At 36.9% G+C, this 20,654-nt stretch overlaps 2 protein-coding genes across 7 annotated transcripts in view; one reads left to right on the top strand and one right to left on the bottom strand.

Annotated features, from left to right (window-relative positions):
• The window catches only part of GGACT (gamma-glutamylamine cyclotransferase), a 62,958-nt gene extending 43,276 nt beyond the window's left edge, over positions 1–19,682 (top strand). For 2 of the 5 annotated variants that reach the window (XM_031958627.1, XM_031958629.1), the window contains exon 3: positions 17,125–19,682. In XM_031958627.1, coding sequence (XP_031814487.1) covers positions 17,125–17,609 — 485 coding nt within the window. In that variant the 3' untranslated portion in view covers positions 17,610–19,682. Of the gene's footprint in view, positions 1–9,054; positions 9,500–10,031; positions 10,087–17,124 lie in introns of those variants that run through there. The other 3 variants (XM_003765763.4, XM_031958630.1, XM_023500503.2) reach the window with 3 other exon arrangements.
• Positions 19,450–20,654, bottom strand: part of PCCA (propionyl-CoA carboxylase subunit alpha) — a 447,428-nt gene continuing 446,223 nt past the window's right edge. For both annotated transcript variants that reach the window (XM_031958625.1, XM_031958626.1), the window contains one exon: positions 19,450–19,788. In XM_031958625.1, the coding sequence (XP_031814485.1) occupies positions 19,720–19,788 (69 nt within the window). In that variant the 3' untranslated portion in view covers positions 19,450–19,719. The remainder of the gene's footprint in view (positions 19,789–20,654) is intronic.

The following is a 20,654-nucleotide window of genomic DNA, read 5'->3' as shown; positions in this document are numbered from 1 at the left end:
TTAAACTGAGGTCATAACATAGTTAAATATATAAATTAATTGAATGAAACAAAAGTCACAGAAGAAGGGAAAAAACTTTATTTTACAGCACTTGAATTAGAGTACCTGAATCAATATTTCTTAATTTCTTAAATTGCTGGTCATGACCCCATGTGGGGTCATGTGTGTGTGTGAGTCACAAAGTTATGATTTATTATCAGTAAATGTTTGGTTTTTATGCCTATTTTATATAACGACATACCCAGGATTACATAAAAATTCCTTGGATGAAAAGTGGCTGTTAGTACAAAAAATTAAGAAGCCTGATACTAAAGGATAAGGAAAAATTGAAAGGTTCATGTTTGATTACTTTCCATCATATCCATATAACCAAGTTTTGGAGCACAGTGGAGTGAGAGGCTAATACAGTGGTGGTATAATTTAAAGCCCAGTATAGGAAAGTGTTAGAAGGTTGGAAGGGTGGGGGTACAGTTTGGTTTATATTTGGCTTCATGGCAGAAAGATGTAGTGTAGTCATGTGTGGCAGGGCAACATGGAAAGATGGTTAGGGGAGGCAGACAGCAAGTTCAGGCTTGAACATGTTAAGTTTTGGACGCTGGCTTGGAAATGTCCTGCGGGGAGTTAGGGGTTGTTGGATTCAAGTCCATGTAAGCTCCATGAACAGAATGCATAGTTGTATCTACATTGGAGTGATTGAATCTATGGTAATAGATGAAATCATCAAGCTACAAAGAATGTAATTCTCTAAGAAAACTAGGCTTGAAGTCAGGAAAGCTATAGGTTTAAATTTTAGATATTTATGTTTTATATACCTGTATACATGTCATTCAACCTTTTGTTTAAAAGAATTAATAATTTTTTATTTTTTTCAAATACATTCAAAGATAGTTTTCAACATTCTTCTTTGCAGAATCTTTTGTTCCAAATTTTTTATCCTTCTTCTCTTTACCTTCCCTCTTCCCTAGACAACAAGCAATCCAATATAGATTCCTTGTGCAGTTCTTCTAAACATATTTCATATTTATCATGCTGCACACACACACACACACACACACACACACACACAACACACACACACACACACCAACCAGATCAAGAGGGAAAAAAAATAACAAAAAAAAGCAAGCAAACAAACAACAAAAGGTAAAAAATACTGTGCTTTGATTCACATCTAGCCTCCATAGTTCCCTCTCTATATGCAAATAGCACTTTTCATCCCAAATTTATTATAATTTCCTTGAATCACCTCTTGTTGAAAAGAACCAAATCCATCATGGTTGATCATCACATAATCTTGTTCTTATTGGGTAAAATATTCTCTTGCTTCTGCTCACGTCACTTAGCATCAGTTCATTTAAGTCTTTCTAGGCCTTTCTGAAATCATCCTGCTCATCATTTTTTATAGAACAATAACATTCCATAACATTCTTATCCCATATTTTATTCAGCCATTCTCCAACTGATGGACGTCCATTCAACTTCCGTTTTTGCCTCTACAAAGAGGGCTGTCACAGACATTTTTTGCACATGTAGGTCCCTTTCCTTCCTTTAAAATCTCTTGGGATACTGACTCAGTACAGACACTGCTGGAGCAAAGAGTATGCACAGTTTTATAGCTCTTTGGGCATAGTTCCAAATTGCTCTCTAGAATGGTTGGATCATTTCACAACTTCATCAACTGTAATGTTCTTCTCTAAAGTGTAATATTCTCTGGGAGCAGGTTTCTTGGGGGGCTTCTAGGAGCAGCCTTCCTTTCAGCGCAGTAATCACCCCAAATGCAGCCAGGAGTTAAAATCCAAATCCTTTGTCTCCTTCAAAGGCTTATCTCCTTCACTTGGGGCTCCGCTAGTTTTTCTGGAGGCCTATCTCTCTCCTTGGTTCTGAGAGGCCTGCCTTCTCTGGCTTCTGAATCTCCTGGATTCCAAAGGTTTCTGCTTCAGTCTCCAGCCACAACAAAGGTGGAAGATGGAATGAATCTGTCTCAGCCTTGGAGAGCTTCTAGTGCACTTGTCCTTTTCTGGCCCTGAGAGCTCCTCCTTATATGTTCCACACTGAGTATACACCAATCATTATATCACTAGGAGACCATTATTTGTTGTAGGATTAAATCAATGCTAAACTAGATTTAACTATCATTTCCTCAATTCCACTTACTTAGCACCTTGTAAGAATCCTAACATCTCCCACTTTCTCTTGTTTTTAGAACATAGGTGGTCATGACCTCCCTGACTTCTCAAGGAGGTGAGAACCCCCAAAAGAAGGTGATCACACCTTCCCTGACTGCTCAAAAAAGGGGTGAAAACACCATAAAAGGAAGTGGTCACACCCTCTGGGTCTTCTCAGGAAGGGAGATGAAAACTCCAAAGGAAATGGGAAATCAAATCAGATTAGCGGGTTTCTGAAGGGGCTCACTTGAAACAGATATACATAAATCCATCAATATGGGAGATATTACACATAATTACATAAATTACATAAGCACATAGCAATATAACACAGGCCAGTAGTGATGTAATAAATAACATGAATCAACATGAGGAATTATACATGTCCATAAGTCCTAGAAATAGTCCAAAAGGAATCTATTGTCCATTAGTTCTTGTGCCAGGAATCCAATAATTCCTACAGGTTTTGAAGTCCTGCAATAGTCTCATCTTGTGTTAGGGAATCCAATGATTCCTGTAGATTTTGTTCTTAGGGCTTCTCCTTTGTTTTGAGGTTTTTCTCTTTTTCTGTCTCTCTATCTCCAGGTGCTCATTGGCACCCATCTGATTCCTTCTCCATCTGTAGAAATACAAGCAAACCCTCTCCCCCAAGCAGTTAACCTATCTAGTTCCTTCTATTTCACCACTTTCTCTCCACATCACCTGGCAATTACATTGGAGCTGCTCACACTGGATACTGCCCTTCTGTTGGGTTAAAAAAGCCTGTATACTCCCAGTTGTAATCCCTTTCTGCTATCTGATTGCTTTTCTGCTGATTGATCATGTAATCCCTTTTTGCCATCTGATTGCTTTTTGGCTGATTGATTACATCAGAGTCCTGAACTTCTAAAGGTGTAACCTGGGCTGCCATTATGCCCCACCTGTCTTTTGATTGAGGTCTTAGAGCTGGGCCCTGCTTCTCATTTCCCTAGTTCAATCTACATTCTGAGGCCCAGTGGAAGCCCTTGTGGCATTTTGGACTTAGAGTTTTAGGTCTTCTCTCACCCTGTCCTCTCACTCTATCTCCATACTTAAATTGGGCTCTCAGATGTCCTATTTTTCCATACTGAAAACATTGATGACTCTCTCTAGAAGTCCCTTGCCAAGAGGGACCCTGTCTTCCCATGTTCATCATAGTCTGGGTATAATAAGCATTTGTGCCCACTATGGCACAGCATCTTATGATCTCCTCTAAAGGAGCATCTTTGTCTAGTCCCCATATAATTCTTCTGAAAACCTCATTGGCATTTTCCTTAGCCAGTTGTCTTATCATTATTTCTGTAGCTGCATTTTCTCCAATGGTTCTTGTGAGGGCTGTTTGCACACGTCCCACAAAATCCAAAAGGGTTCATTGGGACCTTGCTCAATTTTTGTGAAGGCTTCCCCTCGATCTTTCCCTGGAAGGGTACCCCAAGCTTTTATAGCAGCAGTAGCAATTTGTTCATATGCTGCTATGGGGTAATTAATCTGTGCTGCATTCTCTACATATTGACCTTCACCTACTAGTTGGTCAAAGGTGACTTGTATATTAACTCCTGTTTGCACATTTCATTGGGCTTGAATCCTACATAATTCATGATACTCCAAAAGTCACAACAAGTTTTGTCCAGGTTCTAAACATGTCCTTGCTATGGATTTCCAATCACTAGGAGTCAAGATTTCATAAACCAAACTCTCTAGTAACATCTTAACATAAGATGATGTAGCCCCATAAAGAGTGCAGTCTTTTTTCAAATCCTTAATTTTTTCCAGATCAAAAGGAGTGTATCTTCTCCTTTGTTGACCTGAAGAGTCAAGCTCTTCAGTCACAGGGTATGCATTTATTTTTAAATAAGATATACCCTGTCCTCTCTTAGCCTTAACCAATGCCTTCTGTAATCTTGTATAGGCTGCTTCATAGAAGGCGCTAATTGTGTCACTGCCTCTCCCTCTTCCTTCACCCTCCACCCATGAAGGGCTAATTGAGGGAAGTAAGTCAGGGGATGGGAAACGACCTAATTTCTCCTGCTGTGAAGCACCACATTTAAAATTGTACTTTTAACTCCATTCTTATCTGATTCTTCATCCTTTTCACCTAGTTTATTTAGATCCTCCCCTTCCTGTTCTTTCTTCTTTTTTCTTATTCTAACACTTATGTAATTTCTTAAGGCCAGTTGTATTAAATTGTATGTATAAAGTGTATTTTTGGAAATTGAGTTTGGATTGGAATTGTAGTATTCACATAATTGCTCTCCTACTAATTTCCACTCGTCTGGATTCAATTCTTTTTCCATAAAGAACCAAGGAGATGTGTACTGTACTGTTTCTAAAAGTTCAGTGATCTGCTCCCAAATTATAATCAAACCTTAGCTTTTCATAAGTCTGACAATTCTCTCTACACCTTTTTCCTTGAATTGCAAAAGAAGAGTGTTTTCTAAACATCTGTCTCATTTTAGCTGAAATACTACTTTAGCTCTTTAACAAAGTTTCCTTGTTGTACTCACCTTAATTTCTGGGTCACAGATGAAGGTTCTTGGTCCCAAGTTCGGTCACCAAAATGTAATGTTCTTCTCTAAAGTGTAATATTCTCTGGGAACAGGTTTCTTGGGTGGCTTCCGGGAGCAGCCTTCCTTTCAGCTCAGTAATCACCCCAAATGCAGCCAGGAGTTAAAGTCCAAATCCTTTGTCTCCTTCACTTGGGGCTCCGCTAGTTTTTCTGGAGGCCTATCTCTCTCCTTGGTTCTGAGAGGCCTGCCTTCTCTGGCTTCTGAATCTCCTGGACTCCAAAGGTTTCTGCTTCAGTCTCCAGCCACAACAAAGGTGGAAGATGGAATGAATCTGTCTCAGCCTTGGAGAGCTTCTAGTGCACTTGTCCTTTTCTGGCCCTGAGAGCTCCTCCTTATATGTTCCACACTGAGTATACACCAATCATTATATCATTAGGAGACCATTATTTGTTGTAGGATTAAAACAATGCTAAACTAGATTTAACCATCATTTCCTCAATTCCACTTACTTAGTACCTTGTAAAAATCCTACCAATCAACAATGTTTCAGTGTCCCAGTTTTCCCACATCCCCTGCAACATTTGTCATTATATTTTCTTATCTGTCATCTTAGCCAATCTGAGAGATGTGAAGTAGTACCTCAGAGTGGTCTTATGTTACATTTCTCTAATCAGTAGTAATTTAGAGCATTTTTTCATATGACTAGAAATGGCTTTAATTTCTTCATTTGAAAATTATCTATATCCTTTGGCCATTTATTAATTGGGAAATGGCTCATATTCTTATAAATTTGAGTTCTCTGTGTATTTTAGAAAGGATGCTTTTGTCAGAAACATGGATGTAAAAATTTTTCCCCAGCTTTATCCATTCTTTCTAATCTTGGATACATTGATTTTGTTTGGTAAAAACCTTTTTAATTTAATATAATAAAAATTAACCATTTTGCATTTCATAATGTTCTCTAGTTTTTCTTTTGCCATCAGTTCCTTCCTTCTCCACAAATCTGAGAGATAGACTATCCCTTGTTCTCCTAATTTACTTATGGCATCATCTTTTATGTCTAAATCATGAACCCATTTCGACCTTGTCTTAGTATGTATAGGGTATTAAATGTTGGTGTCATTTAACCTTTTTAAGTTCAAATTCCACACCTCTTGAATGAATATAATAATACTTGTAGTTCCACCTCACAGATTTGTGACCAGGTGACATGTATAAAGTACCTTGCAAACCTTAAAAATATATCAACATTTCAAAATATCTGTCTATATGCATTTCATCTCTCTTCTGTTATCTCTTGATTTATCTGTATTCAACAAATTTTGTTAGATGCTACCTCTGCTTTATTGCACTATATTAGACATGTCAAAAGTCCAAAGAAGAGGTGATTTCTGCTATGTGCGTGTATATATGTACATATTTACATATAGATGTAGATCTATAAAAAATATGAATTGTTACTTGAAGTTGAACCAACAGCTCCCAACTCTACTAAGTATTATATTCTCATTTTCTGGATGGGGAAAAGTAAGTGATAGAGATAAAAGTAATTTATTCAGAGTCATACAACTAGTGTCAGAGCTGGAATCTGAACTCAAATGTTTTTCCCTTCAAGTCTAATGTTCTTTTTATTATACCATGTAGCTGTCTATGTGATATATATTTTGAAAAAGTTGAGAAATATTCGTTAGGCATCTAGGAGAGGTTATTTTTTAAAACATCACTGAAAAAAACCTTTCTTCATGCTCTAAACCATGGGTCCTCAAACTTTTTAAATAGGGGGCCAATTCACTGTCCCTCAGACTGTTGGAGGGCCGGACTATAGTCAAAACAAAAACTTTGTTTAGTGGGCCTTTAAATAAAGAAACTTCATAGCTCTGGGTGAGGGGGATAAACGGCCTCAGCTGCTGCATCTGGCCCGCGGGCCCTAGTTTGAGGACCCCTGCTTTAAACCCACAAAAAAGGTATATGTAACTTCTGGCTACCAGAAATCTCTTCAGTTAGCTGTCTCTCTCTCTCCATTCCTTAGGGATTCCCACCCCATCCCAAATGGTGAAAGATTCAGCTAGCAGACCACTTCTTAGATACTGAACCCCCCATGTGGTATATTAGCTATCCCAAGCTTCTTGTCTTCCCTAGATTGCCCATGCCTTCATCCAAATTATTGATAAAAATGTTCAGTGAATAGAACAGAACAGGGGACATTTCTGCCATACTCTCCCAAAGACCTCCCAGTACAATTCATCAAGCCTTACTATGTATAAGGCACCTGGTTAGGAGCTGGTGATAACAAGGCAAGATGAATAACAGACTTTCCCTGAGGAATTTGTATTATGTTGCCTTCAGGTTGATGTTAAACTATGAATCACCATTCTTTAGGTAAAGCCATACAGTCAGTTCTAAATCTTCTCAGTGGTCCTACCTAGTAAGTTGATAGCTGAGGTGCAAGGTAAACAAGTTTATTCCCCTAACTTGATTTTGATTAAGTTAGAGTGGGGTGTGTTTTTCTGCCATGACTATGAAAGGTTCCAACCATTGCTCTCTGTAGCTATCAAGGAGAAAATTGTTTTTCCCTCAGTAGTCTATCGTCCCCTTTAAGGCTATAAGAGAAAAAGGTAGGATTTGCTCTTTTTTGATAGGCTCAGCTCTCCCATCTCCCCTTCAGCTTTAGCAAGGCTGGCAGTATTTTGGATACTCCTGCCCGGGAGGATATGCAGTGTCACACTGGTTACTATCATGCTCTTGTTTGTTTTCACAAACCAGTACTCAGTCATTTCTGAGTGAACAACTGCTGAGAGGAGACCATAACCTCTTGATTTCAAAGGAGTCATCACTTCCCTGGTGCCTCTGTGGTTAATATAAGAAAGGTGTTTTGCCATAAACTTTTCCGAGGTATTCAGTGAGGTTGGAAAGGGGTCGGCCCAAGCAGGAAGCCCTTGTCTGTGCTATAAAGAAAATAGCAAGTAACAAAATAAAAGCATCAAAGAACCAACAGGATGCAGTCCCACGAGTCCTTTCTGGCATGTTGGGCTTCTTGAAAGTTAGCATTGAGTGAAGGATGACCTTAAAACTTGCTTCACTCTAACAGACTGAGCTCAAGTTTAAAGTTCAAGGCATTTTGTTTTTTCACCTGTTTCCTACAGTTTTAAGAAACTTCTGAAGAATTAATGTGTAACTATATCTGGTCACTGAGCCAACACTAAGAATTTTTCTCAAGGGAAAATAATGTTACTGTATAAAGGGAGAGAAATGGATACTTTCCTGAGATGCAAGGAAGTTTTTTACAAAATAAAACACTAGCCACGGTCACCGTGAATACTTAGTACAAAAGGAAGGATTTCACCTCTGTACTGCTGGCTTTGGACTCTCTGTTCCCAAATGGAGGCTGTTGATTTTTCGTGTGAAGGAAGCAGTAGTAGTTTGTCTTAATATAGCAAAGGAATGAAGCATCCAGTTGTGAGAAGTGAGGGTTTAGCCTAAAGTACAATTACAGGCTGATGAATTTCAGGCCCTGCCTTGTTTCACAAGTTTGGGCTAGGCTAAAGTGTAATTCCAGCTAGTTTTATAAGTGTTATACAGGTTTGGAATCATTAAACCAGTTTCAACAAGGAAAAGGGAGCAGAGGGGATTTGCTTTTCAACTAACTTGTAAATCATTGTTTTCTCCAAGATTCAATATTAGTTTATATGATATTGCATCATCACTTTCTGTGGCACCACTCACAAATAAGGCTATGATTTTACCACGCTTGGATTTTTTAAAGTATATATATGTATGTGTGTGTGTGTATGTGTGTGTGTGTGTGTGTGTGTGTGTGTATATATACACACACACACACACACATATGTGACTTGTAAGCTATGTCAGTGACTCAACACCCAGAGTAAAAAGCTACTTTTAAGGAGTTGACATAGAGATTTTAACAGTGTTTCTTCTAGGCATTAATTTTTAATGTCTGTGATATGAATATTTCATGATGGCACCTTTTTAAAGGTTGTTTTTTGTGTCAGAAGCAGGTGTCCATTTAAAAACCTTTTGCAAATTAGTTTAGTGGGCATGTGAAATTTTATCTGTTTCTTCATCTCACTTCCCAGGACATTGTTTTTCACTGTACAGATTAGACTTACACACACACACACACACACACACACATATATATATATATATATATATATATATAGAGAGAGAGAGAGAGAGAGAGAGAGAGAGAGAGACTTATAGTAGTTCTACAACTGTGCTTCTTTGTAAGCTAACATCAAATTAAAATTATTAAATTCAATTTTTCAATCTTGCCTTTAGCACTCCCACCACCAGGTGGCTGAGAAATAACACTAAATAGGTAAAATAAAAACAATTATCCCTGTAATCACTTGCATTTCTGCCTCAGTAGGGAAATATGAAGCTATACATGGACTTTGTTTCAAGGAAGAAAAATGCTGAATAAGTTACTTTGTATTTCAAATACTGCCAGGCACAGGCAGACATTTGCATTGTTGGGTTTTGTTTTTTATTAAATATTTACAGGGTCAAACTGACTACGCTTTGCTGAACTATCACTTTTTGGAGCTGTATCTTCTGATTCTATACCTGTACCCAATTTGACCTCTGCTTTGCTGCAGTAACATATTAGGGCTATTGTCAAAACCCAGAATCCAATTCTGGGCTCTCTCCAGTAGATTTTATATTAACTCTGCAATATTTTATTGGGGCAATGATGTAGCATATCACATGATATTAGAAGGAATGCATAAACTGTGTTACCTTTATACTTTAGTCATTTCAGAGCAACAGAAACCTGATAATCTAAAGGTAAGAGTCTCTTTAGGATCTTGGGTATCTTCCTCCTAATTTGTCTTTTCTGGACCCTAAGTATGTTTGTTAATTGTTTGAAACAGTGTCTTAATAGTTATCCTATGTATTGTGCTCAAATTTGGGAATTTATGAATGAGAAGTAACAGCCATGGAACAAGGTAAAAAGTTTTTTATTTTCACAAAATAATTATATTATGGCACCTATCTTTTAATGGAAGAAAGAAATTATCTTTCTATTGGAAACATTTCATAGTTTCTTGAAATTGAAACAGTCTCTTATTTCGTGAAAACAAAGCTTATTTTCTTCCTGGCTTGATGCTTCAGTTTGGCTTTGCAGCTCTTTAGGTGCATTCTCGTTTCCCTTTTTATTTTTTAACTTATTAACTCTGACAAGTAACCTCTTGGTTGTGAACAATTTTATTCACAATTCATTTTTCTGATTCAAAGTGAACATGAGTGCCCTAATCCCCTAATGGGAATTAATTGCATGTTTCAGTGCTTAACTCTAATCCTTTCTCAATCCCCACAGGGACATGGTTCTTCCTGAAGGATCTGTGTTTGTTATTCCAAACACAATCAGAAAGGTAATGATTTTTCTTCTGAAAGGAACTAGAGATGCAGAATATTAATGTTCCCTTCTTTATATTGGAACAAGAAGTAGTATCCTCAAACTTATTTTGTATTATGACAGATAAATTGCACTTAATTAGGCAGATAAAATGAAGAAAAAATAGACTTTAGTTATTTTTCAAGCATAAAATGATTTTTTTAGGAAAAGGGGTTTAAAATTTATTGTCAGATCTGAAATGGAAATGTCACTTCCTTTCAATGATGAAAATGACCAAGCTGATTTTTCAAAGGGCCAAATAACAGTTCTATAGTTCAATTAAAATGAAGTTTTGCTTTAATATCAGCCATATTTGGCTACATACAAGAAAAGATATTTCCAAAGGCTCTTCTTCATTTGTCAAAGCAAATGAAATGATTATCCAAGATGATACAGCTAGGTAGTATTGGAACTGAAAATCCAGACTTTAAAATAATCAAGCAGTCTCTCTGTGATACTGCCTTAGATATACTGTTTGGGAATATTGGTCTGCTTCGAAGCCAATTCAAAATTTCTCATCTAGTGTGTACAACGGTGACGACATTTGAATACCTCACCACAGTGTTACTCATGTATTCATGTTGACAAGATTGATGTCTGAGCTGGAAGAGCAGGATGTGCTGGCATTGTCGCTGGGTCGCTTCTTCCCCAGGATGATAGAGAGACTTTGTTGTTCAAGTATTTCTTTATGTCAAGAAAGCCAGGCAGCTCTCATGTAAACAGTTCTTTCTACCTCTTTCCTACTGGTTCACCTGACTATAAGACCTGTCCTTTTATTTTATATGAGCCACAGTCCAGCACCAGGACAAAAAGCAACACTGTCTTTTTGTCGGGAGGAAAGAATAGTACCTTCCCACATGTGGCAGGGCCCTTCCGTTGTTCAGGTTCTTGATTTATCTAATTAATGCTAAACACATAGTTGTTACATGAATGGCCTCACATTATGGCTGTTATAGGGAAATTGCCATTCTGCCTCATGAATGAATTCTCCAGTTTCCTGTGGCAATCCCGCTTTTACCTTGGGAGGGTCCAGCTGGGAGGGGGCTTTACTTCACTTCTAACCTGTCTACATTTGTTTACTACAGCAATGATAGTGATAGTGATGAGAGTTTAATAAATGTTTCCATACCAAATACTTTCAACTTCTTAGATCTGTGGAATGAAGAGATTTCAAAATTTAGAAATTTTGCTCAGTCACACAGCTGCCTAGTAGCAGAGGTAGGTAGAATACCCTCTTATTCTTGGTCTGGTGTACTTGATATTAAAACTGCCTTGATACAGAACTTGGGCTGAGATTCATTAAATCATTTAACAAGTATTTAGATGACCAGATACGTACACCAAATTGTCTTGGGTGCTGTGGTGAATATGAGTCAAAGATACAATCTTTCCTTGTCCTCCTGGAATTTATAATTCATTTGGGAAGAGCCAAGTCACAAGCAAAAAACAAACAGACATTACAAGGCACCATATGATGTGTTATAGGAGGGATACTATAGGGAAGTAGTAGAGATTTCTGGAAGCTCAGGATTGGAATTGACATTTTTTCTCATAGCCCTGAAGCACAAGGCTAGAGTTCCATATTTGACTTTCATTGAGATCCAGTTCTCACACACTAGTGTCATTGTGTTGTTAACAGTGTTTGTCTAATGATCACAAAGTCAAATTCAGACAAGCTAACTGTTCTGAAACCTGTTCTTTTCTTGAAGGCAACAATGTCTTATAAGACATTATATCTCATTACGAGATGCTTCTTAAAGTTTGATTTAAAAATACTATTAAAAATTTATAATTGGACTCCTTTCTTTGATATTTACTGCTTATATGATTCTGGGCAAGGAAACTTTTCACTGGGAATTCTTTATATCAATAAAGTCATAAGTTTGTTTCCCTCTACCCCCTACAAAATATCTGAACAAAAAAATTTCACATAGTGCAACGTAGCATAAATCCTTTTGACTAACTTTGTATTTATGATGCCTGGACTACAGCCATATTAGTCAGCCCCATCACCAGCAACTCTCTCTCAAGCACAAGAGCGTCCCTTCAGATCAAAAGGACCTATTTCTTTTCCATCTGAATATTACAACTGTAAGTAAAGTTCTGTCCCTGCTAAAAATATGGAGACAAATTAGCAAGTAAATATGGAGTATTTCCCATGGAGAAAACAGAAGTAATTTATACATGAGGCTTAGCAATGGTAGCTTATAAAGTTAGTGAGAGTAGCCCATCTCATTTGAGTAGTGATCACTCAAAAGTTCTGAAATCAGATTATAGTTTGGCTACAAATCTGAAGTTTTTCTTCCCTTAGTCTTTTAAGCACTCTTAGGTAGCCCTATGTAGTCTAGCAAAGAACCTGCCAGTTGTTTTATATCGGCTCTCAGTTGCTAAGATTTAGTTCTTTAGAATCAACTTTTATAGCCCTACTTTTAGATATATTTACTTGAATGGGTAAAAAGGATGTTAGTGAGTTCTTAATATGGGCATCAGTGAACAAGAACCAGGATGGTTCATTTAAGAAGAGGTTTTAAGAAGAGGTTGTATCTCTAACTTCATCTCAGGGTTCCTATGCTGTGGAACTGAAGAAAGCAGTAGTCACAGTGCACCCAGATTTCAATGTGCTAAAACTTAGTTTGCAAAGTACTTTTACAGATGTAATTTCATTTGATACTTTACCCTATGAGATAGACGTGCAAACTGAGGCTGAAAGGTATAAGTAACTTGTTCTGTGTAACACAATGAAGAAAAGTTGGCAGGTTTTGAATTCAAGTATTTCTGATTCCAAGTCCGGTGCTCTTACATATTGTCACCTATCTCCTGTAGACAAGTTGGAGAGTTGTGGATTGGTTGGTTGATGGTATATTTGGGTGAGTTCAGAATGGGTTGACCTTTGGTCTCAAAGACTGGTGATAAATGAATTGTTGTAAGGAATTTCTTTTGTGGAGGCATATAAGGGTCTCTATCCTTATCATTTGCTGTTCAATAATTTTTTCATTAAATGAAGGCAAAGATGGTATGCTTTTTAAATTTGAAGCTGACGCCAATTTGGGAGGGGGGAAATGACAGAACTGGGAGCAAAAAAAATCCCAATAGATTGTAAAATAGGAATTTTAGATATAATTAATTGATGAAGCATAATTGGATAAAAAGTTAAATGCTTAGTCCAAAAAAGTCAGCTTAATAAGTACAGGAGGAAGGAGCTAGACATTTCAGGAAAAATTCAATCTACGTCTAGACAGAAAGCTTATGCAGTCATGGATTTTAGTATCCAGAAGTGATAGTTATTTTTTGTCTTATGTCAAGTCACATATAATTAAACATAGTGTGTCTAGTTCTGGGCATCATTTTTTAGGAGGGACATTGACAAACTAGAGCTAAAATAGAGAAAGTGGCACTTTCATTCTTTCAGTGGTGGACAAACAAAATTAGCCAAATATTGGGCCACCATTTTGGATGGTCTGCTTCCACCACTGGCCATAACCCCCAGTGAGTTACTTCCTACCTCCCCTTTCTCACCATCTCCTGCATGGTCTATCACACCATTACCCCCTCAGAACAGAAGACATGTTTTAGTGCTAACTTCAGCAAAATTAATGGTTATGACCTTGCCCAGGGAAGAATGACTAGAATGAACTAGGGACATTGAGTGTAGAGAGAAGCATAATAGTTTTCTTTAAAATGCTTAAATGATTTCCATGTGGAAGAGAGACTAAACTTTCTCTACTAGGCCCAAGAATAATGAAGGGAGGAAAGTAAATTTCAAACTAGATATAAGAGGGAAAAAATTCTTCCCAGTTAGAGCTGAACAGAAATAGTTAACTCATTGGGTAGTGAATCCCTATTACTGGAGGTCTTAAATCAGAGACTGCCTAATCATGTAGTAGAAATGTTATAAAAGGGATTCATGCTTCAAGTATTGGTTTAGATTAGATATTTGAAGTCTATTCAAACTCTTACGGTTCTCTCTCTCATATCCTGTCTCTGATCTGTTCAGTTCCCACCCCGGCATCAGCTTCTCCCAGGACATAGAGACAGGCAAATCACTTTTCACTACCCAAGAAATATGGCTGAATAATAGAAAACCAGAGACTATTACTGCTCCAAGGCAAGATCCTGACTCTAGGCTATCCCTGGTAGTCATCTTGTACATGCAATTGCCGTCACCTATTCAAATTTCATCAGAAATTGCTGAATGAAGGGACAAAGGCAGTAAGAAGGAAAGCAAGCTTTCTTGTTAGCATCAAATAAGTGGAGCTTAGATGATAGAATATGAACTTTCAGTTCTACTTTTGCTTCAAGAATTACTTCATCTAGCAGATTGGGATTCATTATATAACAAACAGCCTGTGACATGAGATATACATGAATAACAGTAATATACTCCAGAATTACTTTTAGAGAAACATTTAAAATCTTTTCAAATCTTTAGAAAGGAGGCATATGCAGAAGAACTGTTGATTGAATTTGTTTCTATAATTATACCTTCTATAAGTAGAATTTATTTGTTGTCTCAGTTTTGGAAGAAAAATTATTTAAAAAAAATTATTTCTCTAGGACGTATAACTCTGATTAAAAATCCCAGCATGGTTTACCATGGAAACAATGTTAAGATGGTTAGATCTGTAAGCCAATCACAAATGACTTTAAACACATACACACATACATACTGGCACTGTATATGACATATCCTTTATGCCATTGTTTCTCTGTGAAAGAACATTAGGAATATATTTTTCCCAGTTTCAGGCTCTTGAGAAGACTAACCATCACTATCAAGGCAGAAGATACCCCTTAACTCAGGGTTACTACAGGATATGCTCTGAATCTCAGCAGTTACCACTGAGTCTTTTCTTATGTAGAAATGGGCCATTAGTTCCTGAAGGAAGAGCTATGGCTGTGGTTGCTTCTAGAATTGTGGGGCTAATCTGGTCTAGAGAGGGACGGGTCCTGTTACTTGTGTGCAGTATGTCAGCAATACTGCAAAACACTATTGTATTCTTAAGTGGAGAACTTATTTTTAAGTAGCTTAAACAAGTTTTGAAACAATATGCTTAGAGAGAAATAGGCCCATGGTGGAAGAAGATCCCCTACATTTCAACAAGCTTAGGAAAGTTCATATTTACATAGAGCTTTGAAAATGCTCTTAGCAGCATTTTCAAAGCTCCTAACAAAACTGAATGGATGTCCATCAGTTGGAGAATGGCTGAATAAATTGTGGTATATGAATATTATGTAATATTACTGTTCTGTAAGAAATGACCAACAGGATGATTTCAGAAAGGCCTGGAGAGACTTACACGAACTGATGCTGAGTGAAACGAGCAGGGCCAGGAGATCATTATATACTTCAACAATAATACTATATGATGACCAGTTCTGATGAACCAGGCCATCCTCAGCAACGAGATCAACCAAATCATTTCCAATGGAGCAGTAATGAACTGAACTAGCTACGCCCAGAAAAAGAACTCTGGGTGATGACTAAAAACCATTACATTGAATTCCCAATCCCTATATTTATGCCCACCTGCATTTTTGATCTCCTTCACAAGCTAATTGTACAATATTTCAGAGTCTGATTCTTTTTGTACAGCAAAATAACGTTTTGGTCATGTATACTTATTGTGTATCTAATTTATATTTTAATATATTTAACATCTACTGGTCATCCTGCCATCTAGGGGAGGGGGTGGGGGGGGTAAGAGGTGAAAAATTGGAACAAGAGGTTTGGCAATTGTTAATGCTGTAAAGTTATCCATGCATATGTCCTGTAAATAAAAGGCTATTAAATTAAAAAAAAAAAAAAAAAGAAAATTGAAAAAAAAGAAGAAAAAAAAAATGCTCCTAACAACTGAGTTTCAAATAGTAGTAATGGTTTGTGAAACGGAAATGAAGAAGGGAATTGGAGCTGGTGCTCAGGGTAAATAGCACTCTGCTACTTTCTATCAAGAGAGAGATTTAGTTAGGCACAGTTTCCTACTCTGTGATGATTTAATAAATCCTTTTTTAGAGGGAAAAATACTCATGTAGGAGAAGAAAATACAGATAAAACCTAAGACTATCCCTGTAAGGAGATTCTATTTCCAACCTCCATGCCTTTGTGCAGGTTGTCCTAATTTTCTCCTTAAGAGTCATTAGCTTTTTTCAGAGCAAAACTGAGGTGCAATTCCCAAAATTGCTTCATAAGGACTTTTGCATGTTCTCTCACCCCAGTCTAATATTAAACTCCTTTTTGAGAAGGGATTTTAATTTTTTGTTTTTGACTCCCTATCAGTCTCTTGTAACATAGAACTTACTTAATGCCTGTTGAATTGAACTCTTTAGGGAAAAAAAGAATAATAATCAAGACTTGAACATCATCAGATTTAGGAGGAATTAATCACTTTATTCTTTCTAGGAGCAGCTGTTAGGCCAATTCCTTTTACCCAGTTAACTATGGCAATAACTCTTAAGAGATATTGATGAAATGATTGAAAATACACAAGATCTTGGTCTAGACCCGTATTCCTTTATACATTTTTGTCTAAAAGGACCTGTTTTGACTTGAAATATATTGGTAAAAGGCATAAATGTTAGATTAGGCTTCTGCTTTCAGGAAATATTTCTGTGGGAAATTTAGCGTACCAAAACAAAAAATGAGAGAGCTAGAACAAGGTTCAAGAGTATAAAATATCTCTATTCCTTTTCAAATAGGTAATGCAACCAGAGGATAATCTGTTCTGTTCTTGATGAGCCTTGATCAGCCACAACAAACTAAAGACTATGCTATTTTATTCGATAGCTTACTTCTTGCTTTATTACTGACTTGGTTATGAAGTTCATCCTTTTATCCAATTAATCCATGTGCTATTTTTTGGGATCCCTTTAGATGATTAATTGCCCCTCCCCTCCCCTCCTCTCTTCTCTTGTCTTCCAACTTATTTCAAATTCATTTTTATCTTCAAACTTTAATTCTCCTAACCCCCAATTCTTTAGCACCCATGTAATACTGATGTACTTGGTTTCTGATTTTCAGCTTCTTTAACCAGAATGGCGCGCGTGTTTGTGTATGGTACCCTTAAAAAAGGCCAACCCAACCACAGCTTCATGACCACTCGTACCAATGGGAGAGCAGAATTCCAAGGCCGGGGTCGCACAGCAGATCTCTATCCTTTGGTGATTGGAAGCAAACATAATATTCCCTATTTGCTGAATGTCCCAGGAAAAGGACACCATGTTACTGGAGAGATCTATTCTGTTGATGACCAGATGCTGCAATTCCTTGATGAATTTGAAGGCTGCCCAGACACGTATCAACGCACTCCAGTGAGGATTGAAATATTAGAGTGGGAAGGTAAAAGCAGTGCACCTGAGGAGAGGCCAGCTGTTAACAGCATTATGGAATGCTTTGTGTACAGCACAACTACCTACCCGCCAGAGTGGATAAATCTCCCTTACTATGACAATTATGATTCCTTAGGGAAACACGGCCTTCGTTATAATCCACGGGAAAATAGATGAAAAATGGTAAGGAACATTCGTGAGTAAGAAGATGAATAAAACACATGTTGATTATAAGATGACCTCATCTTAATTTGCCATTATTATCAGGGTTTTTTTGAAAAGCATAGCAGTATGTTTAAGGCAGATCAAAACTGACTTATTAAGTCAACATTATGGAAATCTACACTGGGTATATGAAGCTTTAATGAAACTTATTTTAGAGGTGATTTTTAACACAATGACAACATTGTATCAGTCAGAGTTTGTTTTATTTATTTGGACTCTTGCTGTCTGCTCCAAAGGTATTATCTTTATTTAACGTGTTCAAAAATAAAAGTCAAGTTGTAAAATTTAAGTTCACCCAATGACATGGATATTGACATTTTATATGTTCATAATTCATTCTGTGCTAGGATATCATTTTGTTGCCTTGTTTTTAATATTAAGATAACTTAGGGAATTAATTTTTGAAATGTGTTATTTTGACCCACTAGACCATATCAATACTGCTGAATTGATTCTGGCCTATTGTACCTAGATGTTTTTATAAAAGCTGCTTTGGGGATGCCTGATTCACTGTAACAAATCTTCAAGAGGAATAGGCTGTACTGTGTCAGTAAGTAATTTGGTATATTAGCAGGTTTATTCTTGATCCATTTGCAGAAGCAGCAGAAGAAAAATGCCTGTAATAAAGAAATGACCATTCAAAACTAAACTTTTTAGGGAACTTAAACAGTATTAGTGATGTTTAAATCCTGGATCTTTAAAAAAAAATTTTTTTTTTAAAGATTTATCTCGCATAGGCTTTGTTCCCTCTCCTTTGTAGTCTAGCAAAATAGCAAAACACCCACTTTCTGGTAGATAAAATCAATCACCCAAGATTTAGTATGAAACTGAGGTTTAGACCGATGCCCAGATCCTCAGAACCAAGAAAATGTCACTTACTCTTCTTAAAGGGGAACAACAGTGCCTGGGGGTGGGGATAGCACAGAAAACCCAACATGTTGGCAATTTTTTCTTCAGACCTGACAGAAAACTTAAGCTTCGAAGTACAACAACACTTAAAATAATTTTAGCAAGACACGAAGTACCAATTACCATCCACCTCCATTTGATATTTCAAGTCAGTGTAGATTCAAATTAATATATACTTCTTTGCCTCTGCTTCCAAGCAAAGCACTAGATGTGTACTGAGTATTTAAGAACCAAAGAAGAATGCAGCTATAGCTGTCATTGGGTGGATTTGAACCTTCTTAACCTCTCTAGTTCCAAGTTTTACTTACTGTTAAACAATGGTAGATAGAGGGTGAATGCACGCTGCATCCCTGGAGCAAGGAAATGATCTTTATTTTTAGCTTTCTTCTTAACTGAAAATATGCTTCACAAAAACATAACAGCAAACATAGCTATTAGCTGATGAACTAGCAAGATCTCAACAAAGTGCTGTTGTAACAGGGCGTAGGATAAGAATTACTGAGCAAACATTGTTCTTTTTACTAGCCTGGAAGAAGGGATTATAATTGTAAACCATTTCTGAGGAGCGCAGCACTGAGTACAGGCTTAGATTTTGTCCTATGCCTTGGAATCCTATAACATAAAGGTAGTATTGCACATAGTTAGGATACAAAAGACTGGTCAAAAATTACGCTGTTGTGTTCTACAATTATGGAAAAAAGTCAAGAGCTTGGCTAATCAAGGTCTAAGATGGCAAATTCTAGTTCAAAATGATCAAAGACTGGCTGAAATTTGCACACATTCTTAGAAGGGATCACAGAAAAGAGTCTGGTATTTAAAGTCTCCTGGCACAGATTACCATCTTGTGTACATTGTCTTCATTCAAAAAAAGGGCAAACTAATATTTAGACAAATGTTTCATTTTATTGATTTAATTTTGACACTAGGAAATCTCACAGCAGAAGTACAAATCATATGTACAAGTATTTATATCAATACAAATTTCCATTGGTGATTTTTTGGCAGAATGTTAGTTTTGACTATATATGGAATAAATATGACCATGTAAAATCTGCTGCACAGGAGTGTTCCGTAAAATGCCGGAATAAATTTGGTGCAAAAGAATAGCAATAAAAATAGCTAATTAAAATGGGTGATGATTAAGGATAATATTTTATTCCAGTTCTACAAGAAGATCTCCTTCTCCAACTGTGTCTCCAGCTTTGCAATGCACTGATTTCACCTTAAATTAAAAAAAAACAAAAAGAGTAATCATTAAACAGTATTTATGAGGATGAAGGGAAAAGCAATATCCAGAACTGCATTTGGAAAAGACAAGGAGGTCTCTGCAGGATCTGAGGCACAGGTACAATATGTTTGGCTCCCTGAAGTCCTCAGATATAGTGCTAAATGAGGTTGGGATTACCTTGAGGAGAGTGTATGTATGACTCATTCTCTCCTCTGCCTCAAGTCCCTTCAGAGTGTCCTTTTGTCCTTATTTGCCTGAAAAGGACTCTCAGTTCAACGGAGGAATGATCCCTTTGGGGAAACAATTTTACAGCACTTAACAAACACAACACCTTAGCTGGAAATGGAATTGCTAAAATGTCCAATGATTTCCCTTCCTGTTTCTCCCCCACCACCAAACCCATATAAGCATAAGTACTTTTTTTTTTTTTTAATATTTGCATTCCAAATGAGAACAGTGAACTTAAGTGTTTTTTTAAAAACACGAATCCTCCTAAAATCTTAACTTCACACATCCCTAAACCCAAAGTAAAATCTTCTGAGATGATGCTACACAGCATGTTTCATATACCCCACTGAATCCCAGTGTAATTCAAAATGAGGAAAACAAATTTTAATTAAAGGATTAATTAAAAGTAGAAAGCAAAGAACCTCTAGCCCCAAGACTAAATAGTGTAATTAATTAGCTACTTGCCTTTGTATAGAAATTAAACAATCAGAAGTTATTATACATTGTCCACTATATGCTTTTAATGTGATGGACTTACTTCTCATGGTGATAAGATAGATAGTTTTTTTCTCCCCATTCCACTGATTTTGTATTCTCATAAAAAACGTTCTGCCATCCAAAAATAGCACATG

The sequence above is a fragment of the Sarcophilus harrisii genome, chromosome 3 (genome assembly GCF_902635505.1).
Source record: "Sarcophilus harrisii chromosome 3, mSarHar1.11, whole genome shotgun sequence".
NCBI classification, from domain to species: Eukaryota; Metazoa; Chordata; class Mammalia; order Dasyuromorphia; family Dasyuridae; genus Sarcophilus; species Sarcophilus harrisii.
This window is presented reverse-complemented; position numbering and strand designations above follow the sequence as displayed.